General features: G+C 47.8%; 2 protein-coding genes across 7 annotated transcripts in view; one reads left to right on the forward strand and one right to left on the reverse strand.

Annotated features, from left to right (window-relative positions):
• Positions 1 to 1,264: 1,264 nt before the first annotated feature.
• On the reverse strand, positions 1,265 to 3,249 carry C2CD4A (C2 calcium dependent domain containing 4A). Its single transcript, XM_084782764.1, has one exon. It carries the CDS (start codon positions 3,119 to 3,121, stop codon positions 2,093 to 2,095), a length of 1,029 nt encoding a protein of 342 aa, XP_084638890.1. The 5' UTR covers positions 3,122 to 3,249; the 3' UTR covers positions 1,265 to 2,092.
• Positions 3,250 to 11,485: 8,236 nt separating this feature from the next.
• The window catches only part of VPS13C (vacuolar protein sorting 13 homolog C), a 164,056-nt gene continuing 160,066 nt past the window's right edge, over positions 11,486 to 15,475 (forward strand). For all 6 annotated transcript variants that reach the window (XR_014779095.1, XM_084781224.1, XM_084781225.1 and 3 more), the window contains exon 1: positions 11,486 to 11,645. Coding sequence is in view for 5 of the 6 variants with exons in the window: in XM_084781224.1 (XP_084637350.1) it covers positions 11,546 to 11,645 (100 nt within the window). In the remaining variant the exon portion in view is untranslated. The remainder of the gene's footprint in view (positions 11,646 to 15,475) is intronic.

The raw sequence follows: 15,475 nt of genomic DNA on the forward strand, positions 1-15,475 counted from the left end.
GACTTCAGGTCAACTGTAACTGTAACTGATGCGGCCTCTGGTTAGAAGTACCCATCACACCTTTGTGGAGAATCTAGGACCTTAAAATAAATTCCTTCACTTCTTGGGGACATTTATATAATAAAATGCCATGCTTATAATCTAGTGAGGGCAGAGACTGCAGCTTTCTAGAACAAGGACTTGGTTATAGCTCACCTACTAGTGCAAGGAAAGCAGAAAGCCAACAGTGGCATGTCACACAGCTAGGTTGTTTTCACTTCAAGATCATGAAAAGGTTTAAAGAGAAAAACAATTGGCTTGAGGGGCAGGGACATAGTAAATAGGGAAAAGGGCAGGAGAGAGGCAAGGACTATGGTGACGCGCTGTTTGTGTGGCCAGCAGCTGCAAGTTTCTGGAAACAGATGACTTAGGCGGTGTTGGTATTCCCAATGGTCACTGTTGCGAAGCCTCACCGCAGTCTTCAGTTTGAGATGGACCAGAAACGGAAACTTTTTCCTGGTAGCATTCTTCGGGAGCTCCCATGGGTAATACCGCCCAATTGAGCAGCACTGGGAACCGTTTCTAAGTCCAGTCTGATCCTATATTTTGCTGTCTTTTACCATAGCTTAGAATATGATTTCTACTTACACACCCAAGAAAGGAAGGAGTAAACCAGCTTGTTAGTGGTGGATGAGGGATGAAGGAAAATCATCCTGAAAACACAGAGGAGCTGATCAGAAGCCGGAAGGAGAACAGCATTCTGTGTGCTCCCAGGCTGCAGGCCCTGGCAGCTTAGCTCTACTGGAGCTAGTGAGATTAGGGTTCTGGGCCCTGGGGGTCTGAGGCAGGTTAGCTTTCGCCTCAGTCTCAGACTGATGTCCTAAGTGTTTGTCCCTATGTTACCAATTTGCTTTCCTTGGTGAAAATGAGGACTATGATTTCAAACTCAGAGCCATTTTAGCCAAGATGCAAAACCACATTACTTTCAGAGGGTGAGTATTTTATTTATTTTTTTCAGGCATGGTCTTATGCTATCTTTTAACTCCCTACATAGCTGAGGATGGCCTTGAACTTTTGACCCATCGGCTTTCACCTCCCAGTATTTTGAATACAGGTATGTGTTAACAGGACCTGGGGTTTATGCAGTTCTGGCGGGGATGGAGCCCAAGATTTTGTATATGCTAGGCAAGCGCTGTACCAATTAAATTGTACACACCAATCCCCAGACAAGCATTTAATACGGATACTCTACAGTTAAACCCCGACTTCTCTGTATTTTGTGCCTCAGTTTCCTCATCTGCAAGATGAGGATAGTCGTGTCTACCATCTGAGGCTGCTCTCCAAATGAAATAAGTTAGAATGCTATTATAACTGTTACTTAAATATTAAACATTAAAATGATTTCCACCTCTTTAGTGTATTTCCAGCAGGATGGAGCTTAGGATACAATTGGAGTCCCCACTTGAAGTCATTACTTCCAGGCCTTTTATTAAAAATGATTTAATTGCATTATTTATATGTATTGGGGTGAGGTCACGCCAGATGAGAGCTTGCAGGAATATTTTCCCTCCTCCCATCACGTAGGTAGGTCCCACAATCCTCACTAGATTCCAGTTAGGGTCATGAGGCTTGGCAGAAAGCACCGTTACCCACTCAGCAGTCTTACTAGACCCTGGCCTGTCTTAGTGCTTCGTAGGTAGCTGACATTACCAGCCTTAAATGAGCCATGGAACGAACGGACTTTTAAAACGAGGCTGGTCTGACATTGCATGGCATGAACTGTTTTCCAGTTGTAATGTGCGATACATATTAAATGCAATTGCTGTCTACAGTGGGGAGCCACTGCTTAACTAAGGAAATCTCAAGGCGTCTGCCCACACACAAAGAAGGTACACGTGTTACTGTGCTAATCCACAATCATCTCTGCCAGGAATGGATTGAAACGAAGCCTCGATTAGAAAAGTGAACACGTCTACTTTGTACAAATGGCTGTCAGTGTCCAAGAGCCAAGAGGCTGTGAGTGTCCCAGGGCCAAGAGTCTGCAAGTGTCTCTGGGCCATGAGTCTGTGCATCTCAGGGCCAAGCGATCTTAAGTGAGGCAGGGAAGCCAGGCTCAGAGCAGTAGCAGAGAGCCCAGCAGCAGCTCGCCCTGGCCTAGAGGTCGCCCGCGCTCCAGCCCGCGGCCCTTGCTCTCCGCCTTGATGCGCACGGCCAGGCGGCGCAGCTGCTCCTCCGAGAGCCCGTCGAAGCAGCAGTCCTGGTCCAGGGCGGCCTTGCGGCTGCGGCGGACTACACTGGCGCGCTGCTGGCCCGACGACGGCCGCAGCACCAGGCTGAGGCGACAGCCCACGTTGCGGGGCTCGAGCGCGACGGCGGGGCCCTCAGCGCGCAGCAGGCGGAGGCGGAGGCAGGCGCTGCGCCGACAGTATTCGGCGGCCAGGCGCAGCGTGCAAGCCCCGCGGCCCAGAGGCACGTTGGCCTCGGCTTGCAGGCGCTGGGGATCTGGGTCGGTGGCGGCCGGGGACGCGCAAGAGGCGGCGCGCTGGTGCTCGTCGCCGCGGGACGAGGGGCGCGCGCCGGTCCGACGTCGAGGTGCTCGCAGCGCGCGGCTCAGCAGCCCATCTGGGGCGCGCAGGAGGCGGCGTCTGCGGGGCGCAGGAGTAGGCGGCAGGACTGAGGCGGCGTCTGGGTCGCGCGGCGCGGGGCGCGGGGTGTCCGGAACTCGGGACGGGCTCCCGTGGGCGTGCCCGCGTTGGCGAAGCCCGGGCCGCGGGAAGAGGGTGCCAGGGCGGCCGAGTAAGAGCGACTCTTTCCGGCGGGTGTGCGGGCACTCCAGCAGCGCGCAGAAGCCGTAGGCGGTGCGCGCGCGGGGCAGGTGCGGCAGCGAGAGCGCAGCCTGTGAGCGCGGGTCCCAGTCGGTGTGGCCCGCGCCCTGGTCGCTCTCCGCGTCCGCAGCCCAGCAGGCGTCCTGCAGCGCAGCCCAAGCAGTGCTGGATTCCAGCCTCGGCGGGATGCAGAACTCTGGGATGCGGTCAGGAGTGAGCACGTTTGCACACGCAGCGGAGGAGCCAGCTTTGGTGCGGCGGGCGCGCCCTGGGAGAAAGCTATCTCGGTTCCGCAGAAGCCTCTCCAGACGCCACATCTGGTCCCAGTGTCGGAACTGGAATATCTTCTGTTCGAGGCAGTCTGCAACACATAAACGCACACCTGTCAGAGGCAACTTGGAGGAAAACAGGATTTTCTGTCTCTTTTCTTCGATTTCGTCCTATCTTGATTCTTACAAGACAAAATGCATCCCTCACTCTCGTTTCAAACTGGTTTTAGAGATTGTCAAACAATCGTTTATCCTCTCCACCCTGTCTCCAGTAGGCTGTCAGGTAGATTCGTAGCTTGCTGCAGTCTTTCCCACCCTCCCTCATTGGCCCTGCCACCTTTGTCTTCTAACTTTCGCCTCTGCTCCTGGTGCCAAGAGGCGCTTTGCTTTGAGCACCTGTGCATCCGTTTCCTGAAACCTTAAAGGTCCAGTCCTCAGCGCTAACACACACACGCACACGCACACGCACACCAGAAACGGTGGCTCCTTCCAGAGAGCTTCGGGTCACCCGAGTCTCACACCCAGGAGGTAACTGGGTTCCCCATTCATATACCTTGGTGCTTGGAGTCAGATGGTTTTCGAACCCGAGAGAAACGCTGAGAAATTCAAAGCGCGCGCGCCCGCGGTAGGGTGGACCGCTAATGTTTCAGGACAGCTGGTCCGGGCTTTTATACAGCTGTCACTGTGCTGCCTGGTAACCTGATGCTCGCCCTCCCAGGTCCCTCTGCCACGTGGCTGGATTTGCTGAGCTGATCCTGCAGCCAGTTCTGCTGTTCTCAAAACCCTGGACAAGTTTGTTTCCTCATATGGAAAACAGGATTAAGTCTGGACCGTGTCGCAGCCTGTAAGGACGGATGGACAAAACAAGCGTGACTGCACAGAAGCACTCTGCATGCACCAGTCAGAAGCCCGGAGTCAGTTTGTCTTACCCAGTGATCTTTCTCATATCCAACTTTCTTGCTGCCTAGCGTTGAAAGTTCTTTCCTTTCTGCATTCAGTTCTGATTTTAGAGGTTCTTTCTCTGTTGATTTTAAATCAGTCTGGGTGGGTGGGTGGGTGGGGGCATATGGGGTTCCGGAAACGTTCCATATTTGTCTTGGGTGGGGTCACAGGGGTGTATTCCTATGTAAAGAAATCACCTAGTGTACACCGCCTTTTAAAACCTAGATGATAATTTTTAATTAGGGCAATATACTCCATACATGCAGCCATTGGTATATCCATTGGCGATACCACCGACCATGTTTGGCCTTTGGGGACTGTGCCTATCTGAGACCCCCATCTTTTCTTCTGACAGTTCAGTGTTTATCCTTTAAGAGTTGTTGGCAGCTTGAGCTGACAGAGATCCTGAGCTATTTTGGTTAGTGTTTGGACATGGGGTATATCTAAGATGCAAGAGAATGGCCCCTCCAAGCAGCGTTGGGTGAATTAAGGGGAACTTAGGCAAAAGGGGGCTTCAGCTTGGGGCAAGACCTGTGTGCATTGCTTCCGGGACATACAATGCACTAGATGGCTTCATCTCTAGGTTGTCACAGGAACCTTAGGAATTCCAATTATCCATGATTTATAAACAAACAAACAAACGAGACCCCCAGCGTTTCAGAGGTTTAGTAAGTTGCCCATTGTCATTAAAGAAAGGAAATGGAAGGAATGCCTACTAGTGAATAGTAAATGAGTTATTAGGGGATTAATGCATATTGTTATGCAGTGTGCATGGGACATAGCAAACGCTAAAGACACAGGAGCAGTGAATATCAGTACGGTTATTTACGATGGTGGTGGGGACACTGACAGCAGGTAAGCAAGTTGGCTTGGAAATCATGACCGAAGAGCAGCATCTCACTCTGAGCAAGTTACTGAATGTTTCCCAGCCTTGGCGTCCAGTGTAAAGACCACGATAATACACAGCTCATAGGTTTGCCCTTGGATAAGACAGGTAATGCGAACGAACAGGACCTGACATGCACGATACTGGCTGTTATGTCCATTGTTATTACGCTAAACATTCCTTAGTTCATTCATGTGTTTAAAGCAGAAGTTACTGATCCTTCCTGGGTTTTAACCGCCATGGTAGACACATGAATCCATGCTGGCCCAGACACCCCATCCGCTTATCTTCAACTCGTAGAAGAGGAAGGAAACAGCAAAGTAGAAAAAATTGAATTCCATCTAGCCAAGGCAGTAGTGAAAAGGAAAAGTGTAAAAATATTTTATTTTGCATACACAGCACACTCATGCACCTTCATGCAGATACCCACCGAGGCCACAAGGGGGCGATGGATTCCCTGGAGCTGAAGTTACAGGTAGCTGTGTGCTGCCCCTTGTGGGTGCTGGAAACCAGACTCGGGTCCCTTACAAGAGCAAGTGCTTTTAGGTGTGAAACCATCTCTTCCAGGTCAAGGGACTTTGGACTGTATTTAATGTTTAGTCTGATAGGGAGGGTCGGAGAGGGTCGCTGGGTTTACCATGGCTGTGACTAGCTTCTCTTTTATATTATCACCTCTAGCCCTGGCTCAAATTCTTGGACCAAGGTTCAGTCTGTGAGAGAGTAATTGCTAAGTTATACCTAAAGGCCATGTACATATATATGTTCAAACTCGTTTCCTCCCAGAGGGAAAGTGCTGTCCAGTCCATGCTGTCCCTGATGTTGGTTAAAATGACAAGGACTATGGGGGAACTCAGCCTGAGAAATTGTGACTCAAGGTCACTGACTTGTTGAACCCAGCACGTAGATGGTAGAGGTCATATCTACCACCTAGACTGTGGTCAGGGTAGAGGTATCCTTGAGAACTCCCTGGGCAGCACGTGCTGGCTAAACAGCTGTTGTTACTGTCATCACGCACGCACTCGCTTAGCCAGGAATTAGCTGATTCACACTGCAATTCTTGAAAAACATCTCTCTGCCCAGCCAAGCAAGGCGGGCTTGTTTTGTTTTTTTACTAACGGTGCGGCTTCTTTAGTAACACCTTGGAAACATTTCCTGTATAACATTTCTTGAAAACAACCGAGAAGTGTCCTCATAGGCCGCTCCTCTGTGACCACATAAGTCTCATGTTTTACTTAACAACGGAAGCAAGAGCCACCCAGTACTTGGGAGGTTGGTGTGATGTGGCCCAGCCAGGTGTCCAGAACACACCAGAAGGGCAAGATCATTCTGCGCTCGTGCCTGTAGCCGTGGGGATATCCAGGGATGGGTCTGTGAACACACCACCCACTGTGGCTGGGTGGACCCTCGGAGTAAATAGGAACTGAACGTTTAAAAACAGATTTACTGAGCGTGGGTTGGGAGAGGCTGGATAACAGGACAGTTGGAGGGGAGACATGTGTCCTGTGGCACAGGAGGGTGAAGATAGCCAACATAGTGCATTGCGTATATCTGAAAACGGCTCGAAAAGACTTTGAATGCATTCACCATACAGGCAAATACAGGCTTAAAGTGATGTCTATGTTAATTATCCTCGTCAGAAAATGTCTTGATATATATAGATGAACCCTAAATCACATTGTGTCATACCTATTAAAATAAACAACTTTTCCGTGTCAATAAAAACAACAACCACAACCCACCAGATTTACAAAACAGCACACAGGAGGTTAGGTGTCTAGAAAGCAAGAGAGATGATCAGCTGGTGCTCTGATTCACACATCTCTTTCCGCCCTACAAAGTATGGAGTGCAGGACCTGGGGCTTTATGGTCACTAACTGGTGGAACACTGGGTGAGCCCCTGAATTCTCTCTGGTCTTCAGTGTCTTCTGCCAGGTGCATAAACCCTTTTGGGGGTCACATATCAGGTATTTACATTGTAGTTCATAACACTTGCAACTTTGCTGTTATGAAATACCAACACTATAATTTTATGGTTGGGGGGGGGGGTCACCACAACACAGAGGAACAGTTTTAAAGGGTCTCAGCATTAGGAAGAGAACCACTGACGTAGGTGGTTAGACTAACCAGATGTTCTCAAAGCTTCCTTGTCATACAGTCTTTCATCCTCTTAGACCTCCCCCTCAATCTCTCTCTCTCTCTCTCTCTCTCTCTCTCTCTCTCTCTCTCTCTGTGCAGGTATACACAGGAAAAAGTCACGAGACAACCTAAGGTGTTCTAACCTTCATTAATTCTGGTTTAAAAAGCAAGTAATAGCTGCAATCACTATGGTTTTCATTCTCTTTACTTAGCCTATGATTCCAATTTATTTCCCTAATAAGGCTGTACTTTGGGTGCTGATTCCTCACCTCCTCCCCGTGAGACAGGGATTCTCTGTGTAGCCTTGCCTGTCCTGGAACTTACTCTGTAGACCAGGCTGGCTTCTAACTCAGAGATCTGCCTGCCTCTGACTCTCGAGTACTGAGATTAAAGGCGTGCGCCACCACTGTCTGGCTCTGACAGTGCTTTAATATTTAAAATGATTATTTTGTTTTATGTGCAAGCGTCTGAATGTATGTACATCTGTGCATCACGTGTACAGTGCCCACAGAGGTCAGAAGAGATCACTGGATCCCCTGGAAGTGCAGATGGCTGGGGACAGCTATGTGGGTGCTGGAAATGGAATTGGGATCCGCTGGAAGAGCAACCATTTCTTTTAACCACTGAGTTTAGCACCTAATGGTGTTTTTTAAATATTAGTTATGCCTTTTAAAAAATGGGATGGGGTGTGCTGGAGAGATGGCTCAGAGGTTAAGAGCACTGGCTGCTCTTTCCAAAGGTCCAGAGTTCAATTCCCAGCAACCACATGGTGGCTCATGTGATCTGGTGCCCTCTCCTGGCATGTGGACAGAATACTGTGCAAATAACAAACAAATCTTTGGGGGAAGAAAGGGACGAGGAGGGATAGGGTGGGACTGAAATGGTGTGGCTGTAGTATCATGTATGAAGTTCTTAAATTTTTTCCTTTTATTTGTTTATTTTTGAGATTATAATAACAATATTTATCTGTCTACTTTCCTCTCTCTAAACCCTCCTATGTACGCTCTTTATTCTCCTTCAAACTCACAGCCTTTTTCATCAGTTGTTGTTGCACACAAATATGATATATATATACATATATATTAATTTATATAACCTGTCAGTCCTTGTAATGTTGTGTGTACACATGTTTCAGGATTGACTGTTTGTCCCTGGGCAGCCAATGCTGTGCTCTTCCCTGGGGAGGGCCACCTCTCCTTCTATCAGCCTTTGCAGTTGTCTATGCTTCTTTGTCTAGTGTTGAGGCCTTATGGGATTTCCTTGTCCAGTTTAGTGTCAGAAATTTGCCGCCCCCCCCCCCCCCCGCCAAGGTTTCTCTGTGTAGCCCTGGCTGTCCTGGAACTCACTCTGTAGACCAAGCTGGCCTTGAACTCACAGAGATCCATCTCCCTCTGCCTCCCTAGTGGTGGGATCAAAGGCGCGCGCCACTACTGCCTGGCTCAGAAATTCTTTAAGCAGTAAAATGGGATGTACATGTTTGTTTTGGTTTGTTTTTGTTTTTTTGAAACAAGGTTTCTCTGTGTAGACTTGGCTGTCCTGGACTCACTTTGTAGACCAGGCTGGCCTCGAACTCACAGCGATCCGCCTGCCTCTGCCTCCCCAGTGCTGGGATTAAAGGCGTGCGCCACCACGCCTGGTGGGATGTACATGTTTGATTTCTGAAGAAATGTGGAGGATTTGGGCTGTTACCAGAGGAACATAACCAGCATCAGCATCTCCACACAGGCTGACAGTGGAAACTGGGGGAGTTTTCAAAGCTCTTATTAGTACAGATTACATTATTTGCACTAAAATATTTGAATATTCTACTCCAAGTTTGTTTGTTTGTCTTTTGGTTTTTCGAGACAGGGTCTCTCTGTGTAGCCTTGGCTGTCCTGGGCTTGCTTTGTAGACCAGGCTGGCCTTAACTTCACAGCAATCCACTTGCCTGCTGGGATTAAAGGCCTGTGCTACCACACCCGGCAAGTTGTTTTTTTGTTTTTTGTTTTTTGTTTTTAAATTCTGTTAGTGACCTTTAAAAGAGATCTGAGAATGGCTGATAGCCTGGTAGTGATTAAACTGAGTGACCATTGGCAGAGGGAAGGGTGGGTGTGGAGAGACGGAAATTAGCAACGCCTGCGTGGTTTGGAGGGAGTCAGTTAGCGTTTGTGAAGTTCAATTACTGCTACATTTTTATCTAGCACTTTCCTATTAAAATTAATTACCTCACTAGGACAGCCAAGGCTACACAAGGAAACCCTGTCCCGAAAAACCAACCAACCAACCAACCAACTGACCAACCAAACCAAACCAAAACAAAAAGCAAACCAAACTGTTAGTGAGACAGGAAGGTGACTGTTAATGACAGAACTCATGGGATATGGGTAAAAAACAAAAACCAAAAACAACAAAACAACAAAAAACCGTGATAAAACAGAATTAAGCTCATAAGGGAATATTTTCCACACTGGAGGGCCAGGATTGCTCACACCCCTCACAAGGCTGTACTTTCTTTTATACTGGTTTGACCACACCATGCCCTGTGTCCTCTTTCCCCGCCCACTGTCTTCTGAACAGCCTTGCACTCTTCTGTTGCTTTTTATTGCATGCCCCGTATCAACAGCAACCGATGTCGTTCCCTTAAACCCCGCTCAGGGAAGAGTCAGCAGGAGGCTAGGCTGAGGGGACGAGGATGGACAGCGAGAGGCTTAGGAGGTGGGTTAGGTGCTTGTCTGTGGCTGTGATAACACACCTGACAGAAGCTTCTTAAGGAAGGGAGGGCTTATTTTGGCTCACAGTTTTAGGTACAGCAACTCATCATGATGTGGCAGTCCAGGCATTAGGAACTTGAAGCAAGCAGTCACATAGCACTCATGATAAAGAAAGGAGGAAGATAGATAGATAGATAGACAGACAGACAGACAGACGGAGAGAGACAGAGACAGAAACAGAGAGAGAGACAGAGAGAGAGAGAGACAGAGACAGAAAGAGAGAGAGAGAGAGAGAGAGACAGACAGACAGACAGACAGACAGACAGACAGACACAGTCAGAGACAGAGAATCTAGTGCTGCACTCTCTCCTCTTTATGCAGGTCAGGCTCCTCCCTGGGGAATGGTGCCACGCTCAGTGGGCAGGCCTTCCCATCTTGCTTGTCCAAATCAAGGTAATCCGCGACTGGCATTGCCCAGGGCCTATCCTCCGGGCGACTCTATGTGGTGTCAGGTGATTAATCACCCCACGGGGATGATTAGAAAGAACTTTAGGGCAGGCCGAAGAGAGTGTTCTAAATGCTGGGAGCTGTTGGACAGGAGTGAAGAGGGCGTTGTAAGTATCAGGTTATTAGTTTTTACTAGGCACCTAACAGACTCATCTGTGCTCTCGAAAATGACCTCTGTGTCACTTTGAAGAATAAAGAAAACAAAAAAAGCTGGAGGGTAGGGGGCCAGTTTGTAGACACCAGTGAGCCTGTCCAAGGGAGACAGAAAAATCCAGGGCACACAAACACTACATACCAGGCAGATTTGCTGTTCATTGGTCATACACAGGAAAGCTGAGAGGGTCTAGGCTTAGTCTGACAGCAAGGGAAAAAAATGGTTAAGGATTGCACTGTTTTCCCCCTTCCTTCCTTCTTTTTTTTCCTTTAAATTTTTTCTCATCTATCTATGTATCCAGCATCTATCTATCTGAGACAGAGTCTTACTGTGTAGCTCTGGATGGTCTGGAATTCATTATGTAGACTAAGCTGTCCTTGAACTCAAATAGATCCACCTGCCTTTGAGTGCTGCCACACTCAGCCTTTATTTTTAAATTACATTTACTTGCTTGTTTATGTATGTATTTATTTATTTTTTGGTTTTTTGAGACAAGGCTTTCTCTGTGTAGCCTTAGCTATCCTGGACTCGCTTTGTAGACCAGGCTGGTCTGGAATTCACAGCACCGCCATGCCCTGCTTTGTTTATTTTTTAGACGTTATCTTACTCTGTGGCCTTGGCTTTGGCTTTGTGTGCTTCTGTGCATGCAAGGCATAATGAAGTGAGAAGGTCAGAACAACTTGAGGGTGTCGGCTGTTTTCTTCCACCATCGAGTTTCAGGAATTGAACTCACATCTTCAGGTTTTGCACCTTTACCCTCGGGGCCATCTCACCAGTCTATTTTATTACTTTAAAAAAAAAAATCTAATACAGGGCCTCAATTGCTTACTCTGGCCCTGAAGTGGCTATGTAGCCAAGGATGACCTTGAATTTACGTCTAATCTCCCCAGTGTTGGGGTTAAGAGGAGTGCATTGCTATGCCCGGATTACGAGATGTTCGGGACTCGAACCCACAGTGACTTGCCTCAGGCCTCCCTCTCTCTTATGTCGGCCCCCTGTCTAACGCAGGGTGGGTGGGTCGGGACACGCCTGCGCACTGGCGGCGTCGCGCACGCGCGGCGCGGGGCGGGCCTTGGCTGTCAGTCTCTGCGCGGGCCACCGCCCACCGCGGCGCGCTGCGTTCCGGCTCCTCCCTCTCCCGCCTCCTCGTCCCCGCCATGGTGCTGGAGTCGGTGGTCGCCGACTTGCTGAACCGCTTCCTAGGGGACTACGTGGAGAACCTGAACAAGTCCCAGCTAAAGCTGGGGATCTGGGGCGGTAAGCGCGATGCCACGGCGGGCCGGCCGGCATGAGAGCGTCGGGGAGCCTGGGGACCCCGGGGACCCCGCTGGGCATGTCCCTGCGCTCGACGTCCCCGCGCAGGGGCAGCGCGCTGCTCAGAGGTTCTCCCTAACCCCTCGGCATAAAACAGGGGGGTAGGGGATATGTAATTATTTACCTCAGCAGAGGACGTCAGAGCACGGCTCATGCTCCGTACGGTGCCAGCCTGTCTCCCCTTGCATCTCATGGCCCCGGGACCGAGCTTCCCTTCTCCTTTGGGTCCCAGACCTGGCTTTGTGGGATGGGCAGAGGTGACAGTGAGAAGAAAGGTGTGCCTTGTCCCCAAGGACTCTTAATTTAGGGATTCCTACCATGAGTCACTGTTTTGGGCCACTTCCTCGTTAGTCAGAGGGCCGTGCAGTTTTGTTTTTGTTTTTGTTTTTTTTGTTTTTTTCTGTTTTGAGATAGATGTTTAAGCTGCTGGCGGGAGGCATCTTTAAGTAAGGTTGTCTGCTTGGGTGCAAGTGCTGCAAGACCTGCCAAGGTTATTATCCTGGAGATTAGGAGGAGAAAAGTCTTGTGATAAACAGCCTGCTTCTGCATCCTTCAGTAAACTTGGATTTGGGAGTGTAGCTCAGAGGCAGAATGCCTGCTTCTAGCTTCTTCAGCCCCACAAAATACCAGCACATACTGGGTGTCTGGGGGATATGGGGAGTATTTTTTTTAAAAAAATATTTCCTAAGTTACTATAAGGCTTGAGAATTTTGTCAGCTTTGGGAGGAAATTAAACATCAGCAGGCAGCTTAAATGGATGGAGCTGCGTTTGTTGGCTATTTAAGAACAGGCTTGCCCTGTCTGGTTGGCACTGGCCAATGGGGAAGCCAGCTGTTTGGTACTTGAAACGTGGTGACATGCTCTGCGTATAAATGCATTGGTTTGGAGATGAGCTCTTCTTCTAATGGAGTACAAAATAAAATAAAATAAAAATAAAACAAAAGTGCATCTCAATACATTTTATGTTGGCTAACTTGTTGAGATGGTTTTGAATAGATGTGTTTTTAAAATTCAGGTCCATCATCAGCTACGAAGTCAGTTTATAATGAGGTTAGGAGAAACACAGTCACAAAGCAAAAATGTATGGACTGTTCCCATCTGCTAGGCTTGTGTATTGCTACTACCTCCCATTAGTAGGTTAAGGATTTTCACATGTCTGTCACAAATCCGGGCTCCTACAACTAATGATTAGAGAGAGGCACCTGACTTTTAGCAGACAGTGCTGTCATTGGATTACAACTTGTTTGACTTGTACCCTGAGCTACGTAGGAGCCTGTTGTATTTTATTTATTTATTTATTTATTTTGGGTTTTTGAGACAGGGTTTATATGTGTAGCCTTGGCTGTTCTAGACTCACTTTGTAGACCAGGTTGGCTTCGAACTCACAGCGATCTGCTTGCCTCTGCCTCCCCGAGGGCTGGGCTTAAAGGCGTGCGCAGCCACTGCCCGGTACATGTTGTATTTTAAAATAGGTTCCTGTTCATGATCTCCCATAAAGGCATACTTCGTGTGCCCATCTCTGCTTCATAATGCAAAAGGAAAAGTTTTTAAAAGGAGTTATGTGTCAATATCCTTCTGCAGGGGGGTGGGAAGGGAGTCTAGTGTTTCTTCAGAATTCTTGCAGTAGTGTGGTTATTCTTTGTAAAACATTTGAAGACAGTGCTTCAGGTCATTTTTACCCCTATGGTCCCAGGCCTGCTGCTGAGTTGGACAAGCCATTTACTGTAAGGCCCTTTGTTTCTTTATTTCAGCTTCCAGGGAGAAGGCGCTTGTATGGCCCGAAGGGGTTAAATCATACCTGACTTGATAGTATTCCCGCTGACCACCACTCACCACTGACCACGGTGTTTGTACTGTCCCGTGTCTAGGTTCATTTAAAAATGAAATAAAATATCTGGGTTGAAGATTCCCTCACAATCAAACCTACTCACTTTTACTTTTTAGAGTTAGGAGTTGGGCATGCTAGCATCAGTGTTGTGTAGTTTCGTCTGTAAACAGTTTTGGCAGTGAAGCTAGCATGAAGGTTTCGAGCTCACTCACACCGAATTTAAGCATTGCAGCGCTCTGCCACGCCTCCCGCCTCGCTGTCGTCAGTGAGACCTAGGAAGACGACTTTTCTTTATTCTGTTTTCTGCTTTAATTCATTTCATGGTGCTGGGGACCCAACTCCAGACCTTGTCGGTTGCCCAGCTGATGAGCTGTAACCCCAGCTCCATTTTATTTCATTTTTTTAAGGATATGATACTCTGCCGGAAGTCTGCAATAACTGTGCAGGGTGCCCGAGCAGCCGGCCTGGGAACAGTCATTGACTGTGCTTTGTCAGCTCCCAGCTCAGCTCTTGCAAAGTTTGACGAATGGTTTCTGGATGTCATGTGCTTTGTAGTTATTGCTCAACTCGCTGTCTTCTAATCCAAATCCTCCTGAAAATAGAAGGACAAGTCTGAGTTGACTGTTGCTCAGGCAGTACTGCTAAGAGAAACTGACGCTAGCTTTTATTTGGTGTGGAGGGGGTTGGTGATAAACAAATGGGATATTAATGAAATTGTTGATAAGACATCCAAAGTGCTGACAAAACTTTTCAAGAAAATTTGAAATTTATGTGTAGCCCTTTATAAAAACTGTATGTGTGTTAACAGATAGTGTTTATGTGTCATTGCTTTTTTTCCTTGCCCCTTCAACTTTTCCATGTTTGAAACTTTAGAATAAGAGGATTCTTCCTGTAGAAATGTCACACATTTATTTATTTATTTTTGTTATTTGGAGAATAAGTTGGCAAATCTTAACTGGCATATTAGATTAGCCCGTAGCAGTTGTTTTCACTGTCAGGATGTGTTTGGCAGTGCCTAAAATGCTTTTGATCCAGGAGGTGTGCTGCTGGCATGTGCTAGGTAGATCCTAGGGATGCTGCTAAAAATATCTGGCATTAGGTGGATGTGGTGGCGCACGCCTGTAATCCCAGCGCTCAGGGAGACAGAGGCAGGCGGATCGCTGTGAGTTCAAGGCCAGCCTGATCTACAAATCGAGTCCAGGACAGCCAGGGCTACACAGAGAAACCCTGTCTCAAAACAAACAAACAAACAAACAAAACAACACCAAACAAAAACCACCACCACCACCACCACCTAGCAGTGTGAGGGATGGGCAGTTTGTAAGTCTGTAAGAGAGCTGTAACGGAGGGTTGTCCAGCCCTGCATAGTGACTGAGGAGCTGGTCTAAGGAGAAAATAGAGATTGTCTCCTGCATATAATGAGACCCATTGGGTGGACAGATTTTAGTAAGGAGTAAAAGAGGATCTAGAGAAAACATGTTACTCTTTAAGATATGTCTAGCAAGAGAAACAGGTATCTTAAATGACTGACATGTAGCATGTCTGTAAGAATGCGTGGCCTTTGTTTTGACGTGCCCACCGAGGTTCCAGAGTCAAAATATAGTGTTGCTATAATTTGAAAAACATTGTGTTGGGCCTATGAGACAGCCAAATAATGAAACCCACAGAAGAAATTTGTAGCATGGAAAAGAAGAGAAAAATTATTACAATGCTTAGAATCAGATTATATATTCTGGATATTGATTTTTTAAAAAAGATTTATTATTATGTATACAGTACTTTGCCTGCATGTACACCTGCACACCAAAGAGGGCATCAGATCTCATTATAGATGGTTGTGAGCCACCACGTGGTTGCTGGGAATTGAACTCAGGACCTCGGGAAGAGCAGTCAGTGCTCTTAACCTCTGAGCCATCTCTCTAGCCCCTGGACGTTGATTTTTAAA

Source organism: Acomys minous (assembly GCF_964271855.1).
Source record: "Acomys minous genome assembly, chromosome: 5".
NCBI classification, from domain to species: Eukaryota; Metazoa; Chordata; class Mammalia; order Rodentia; family Muridae; genus Acomys; species Acomys minous.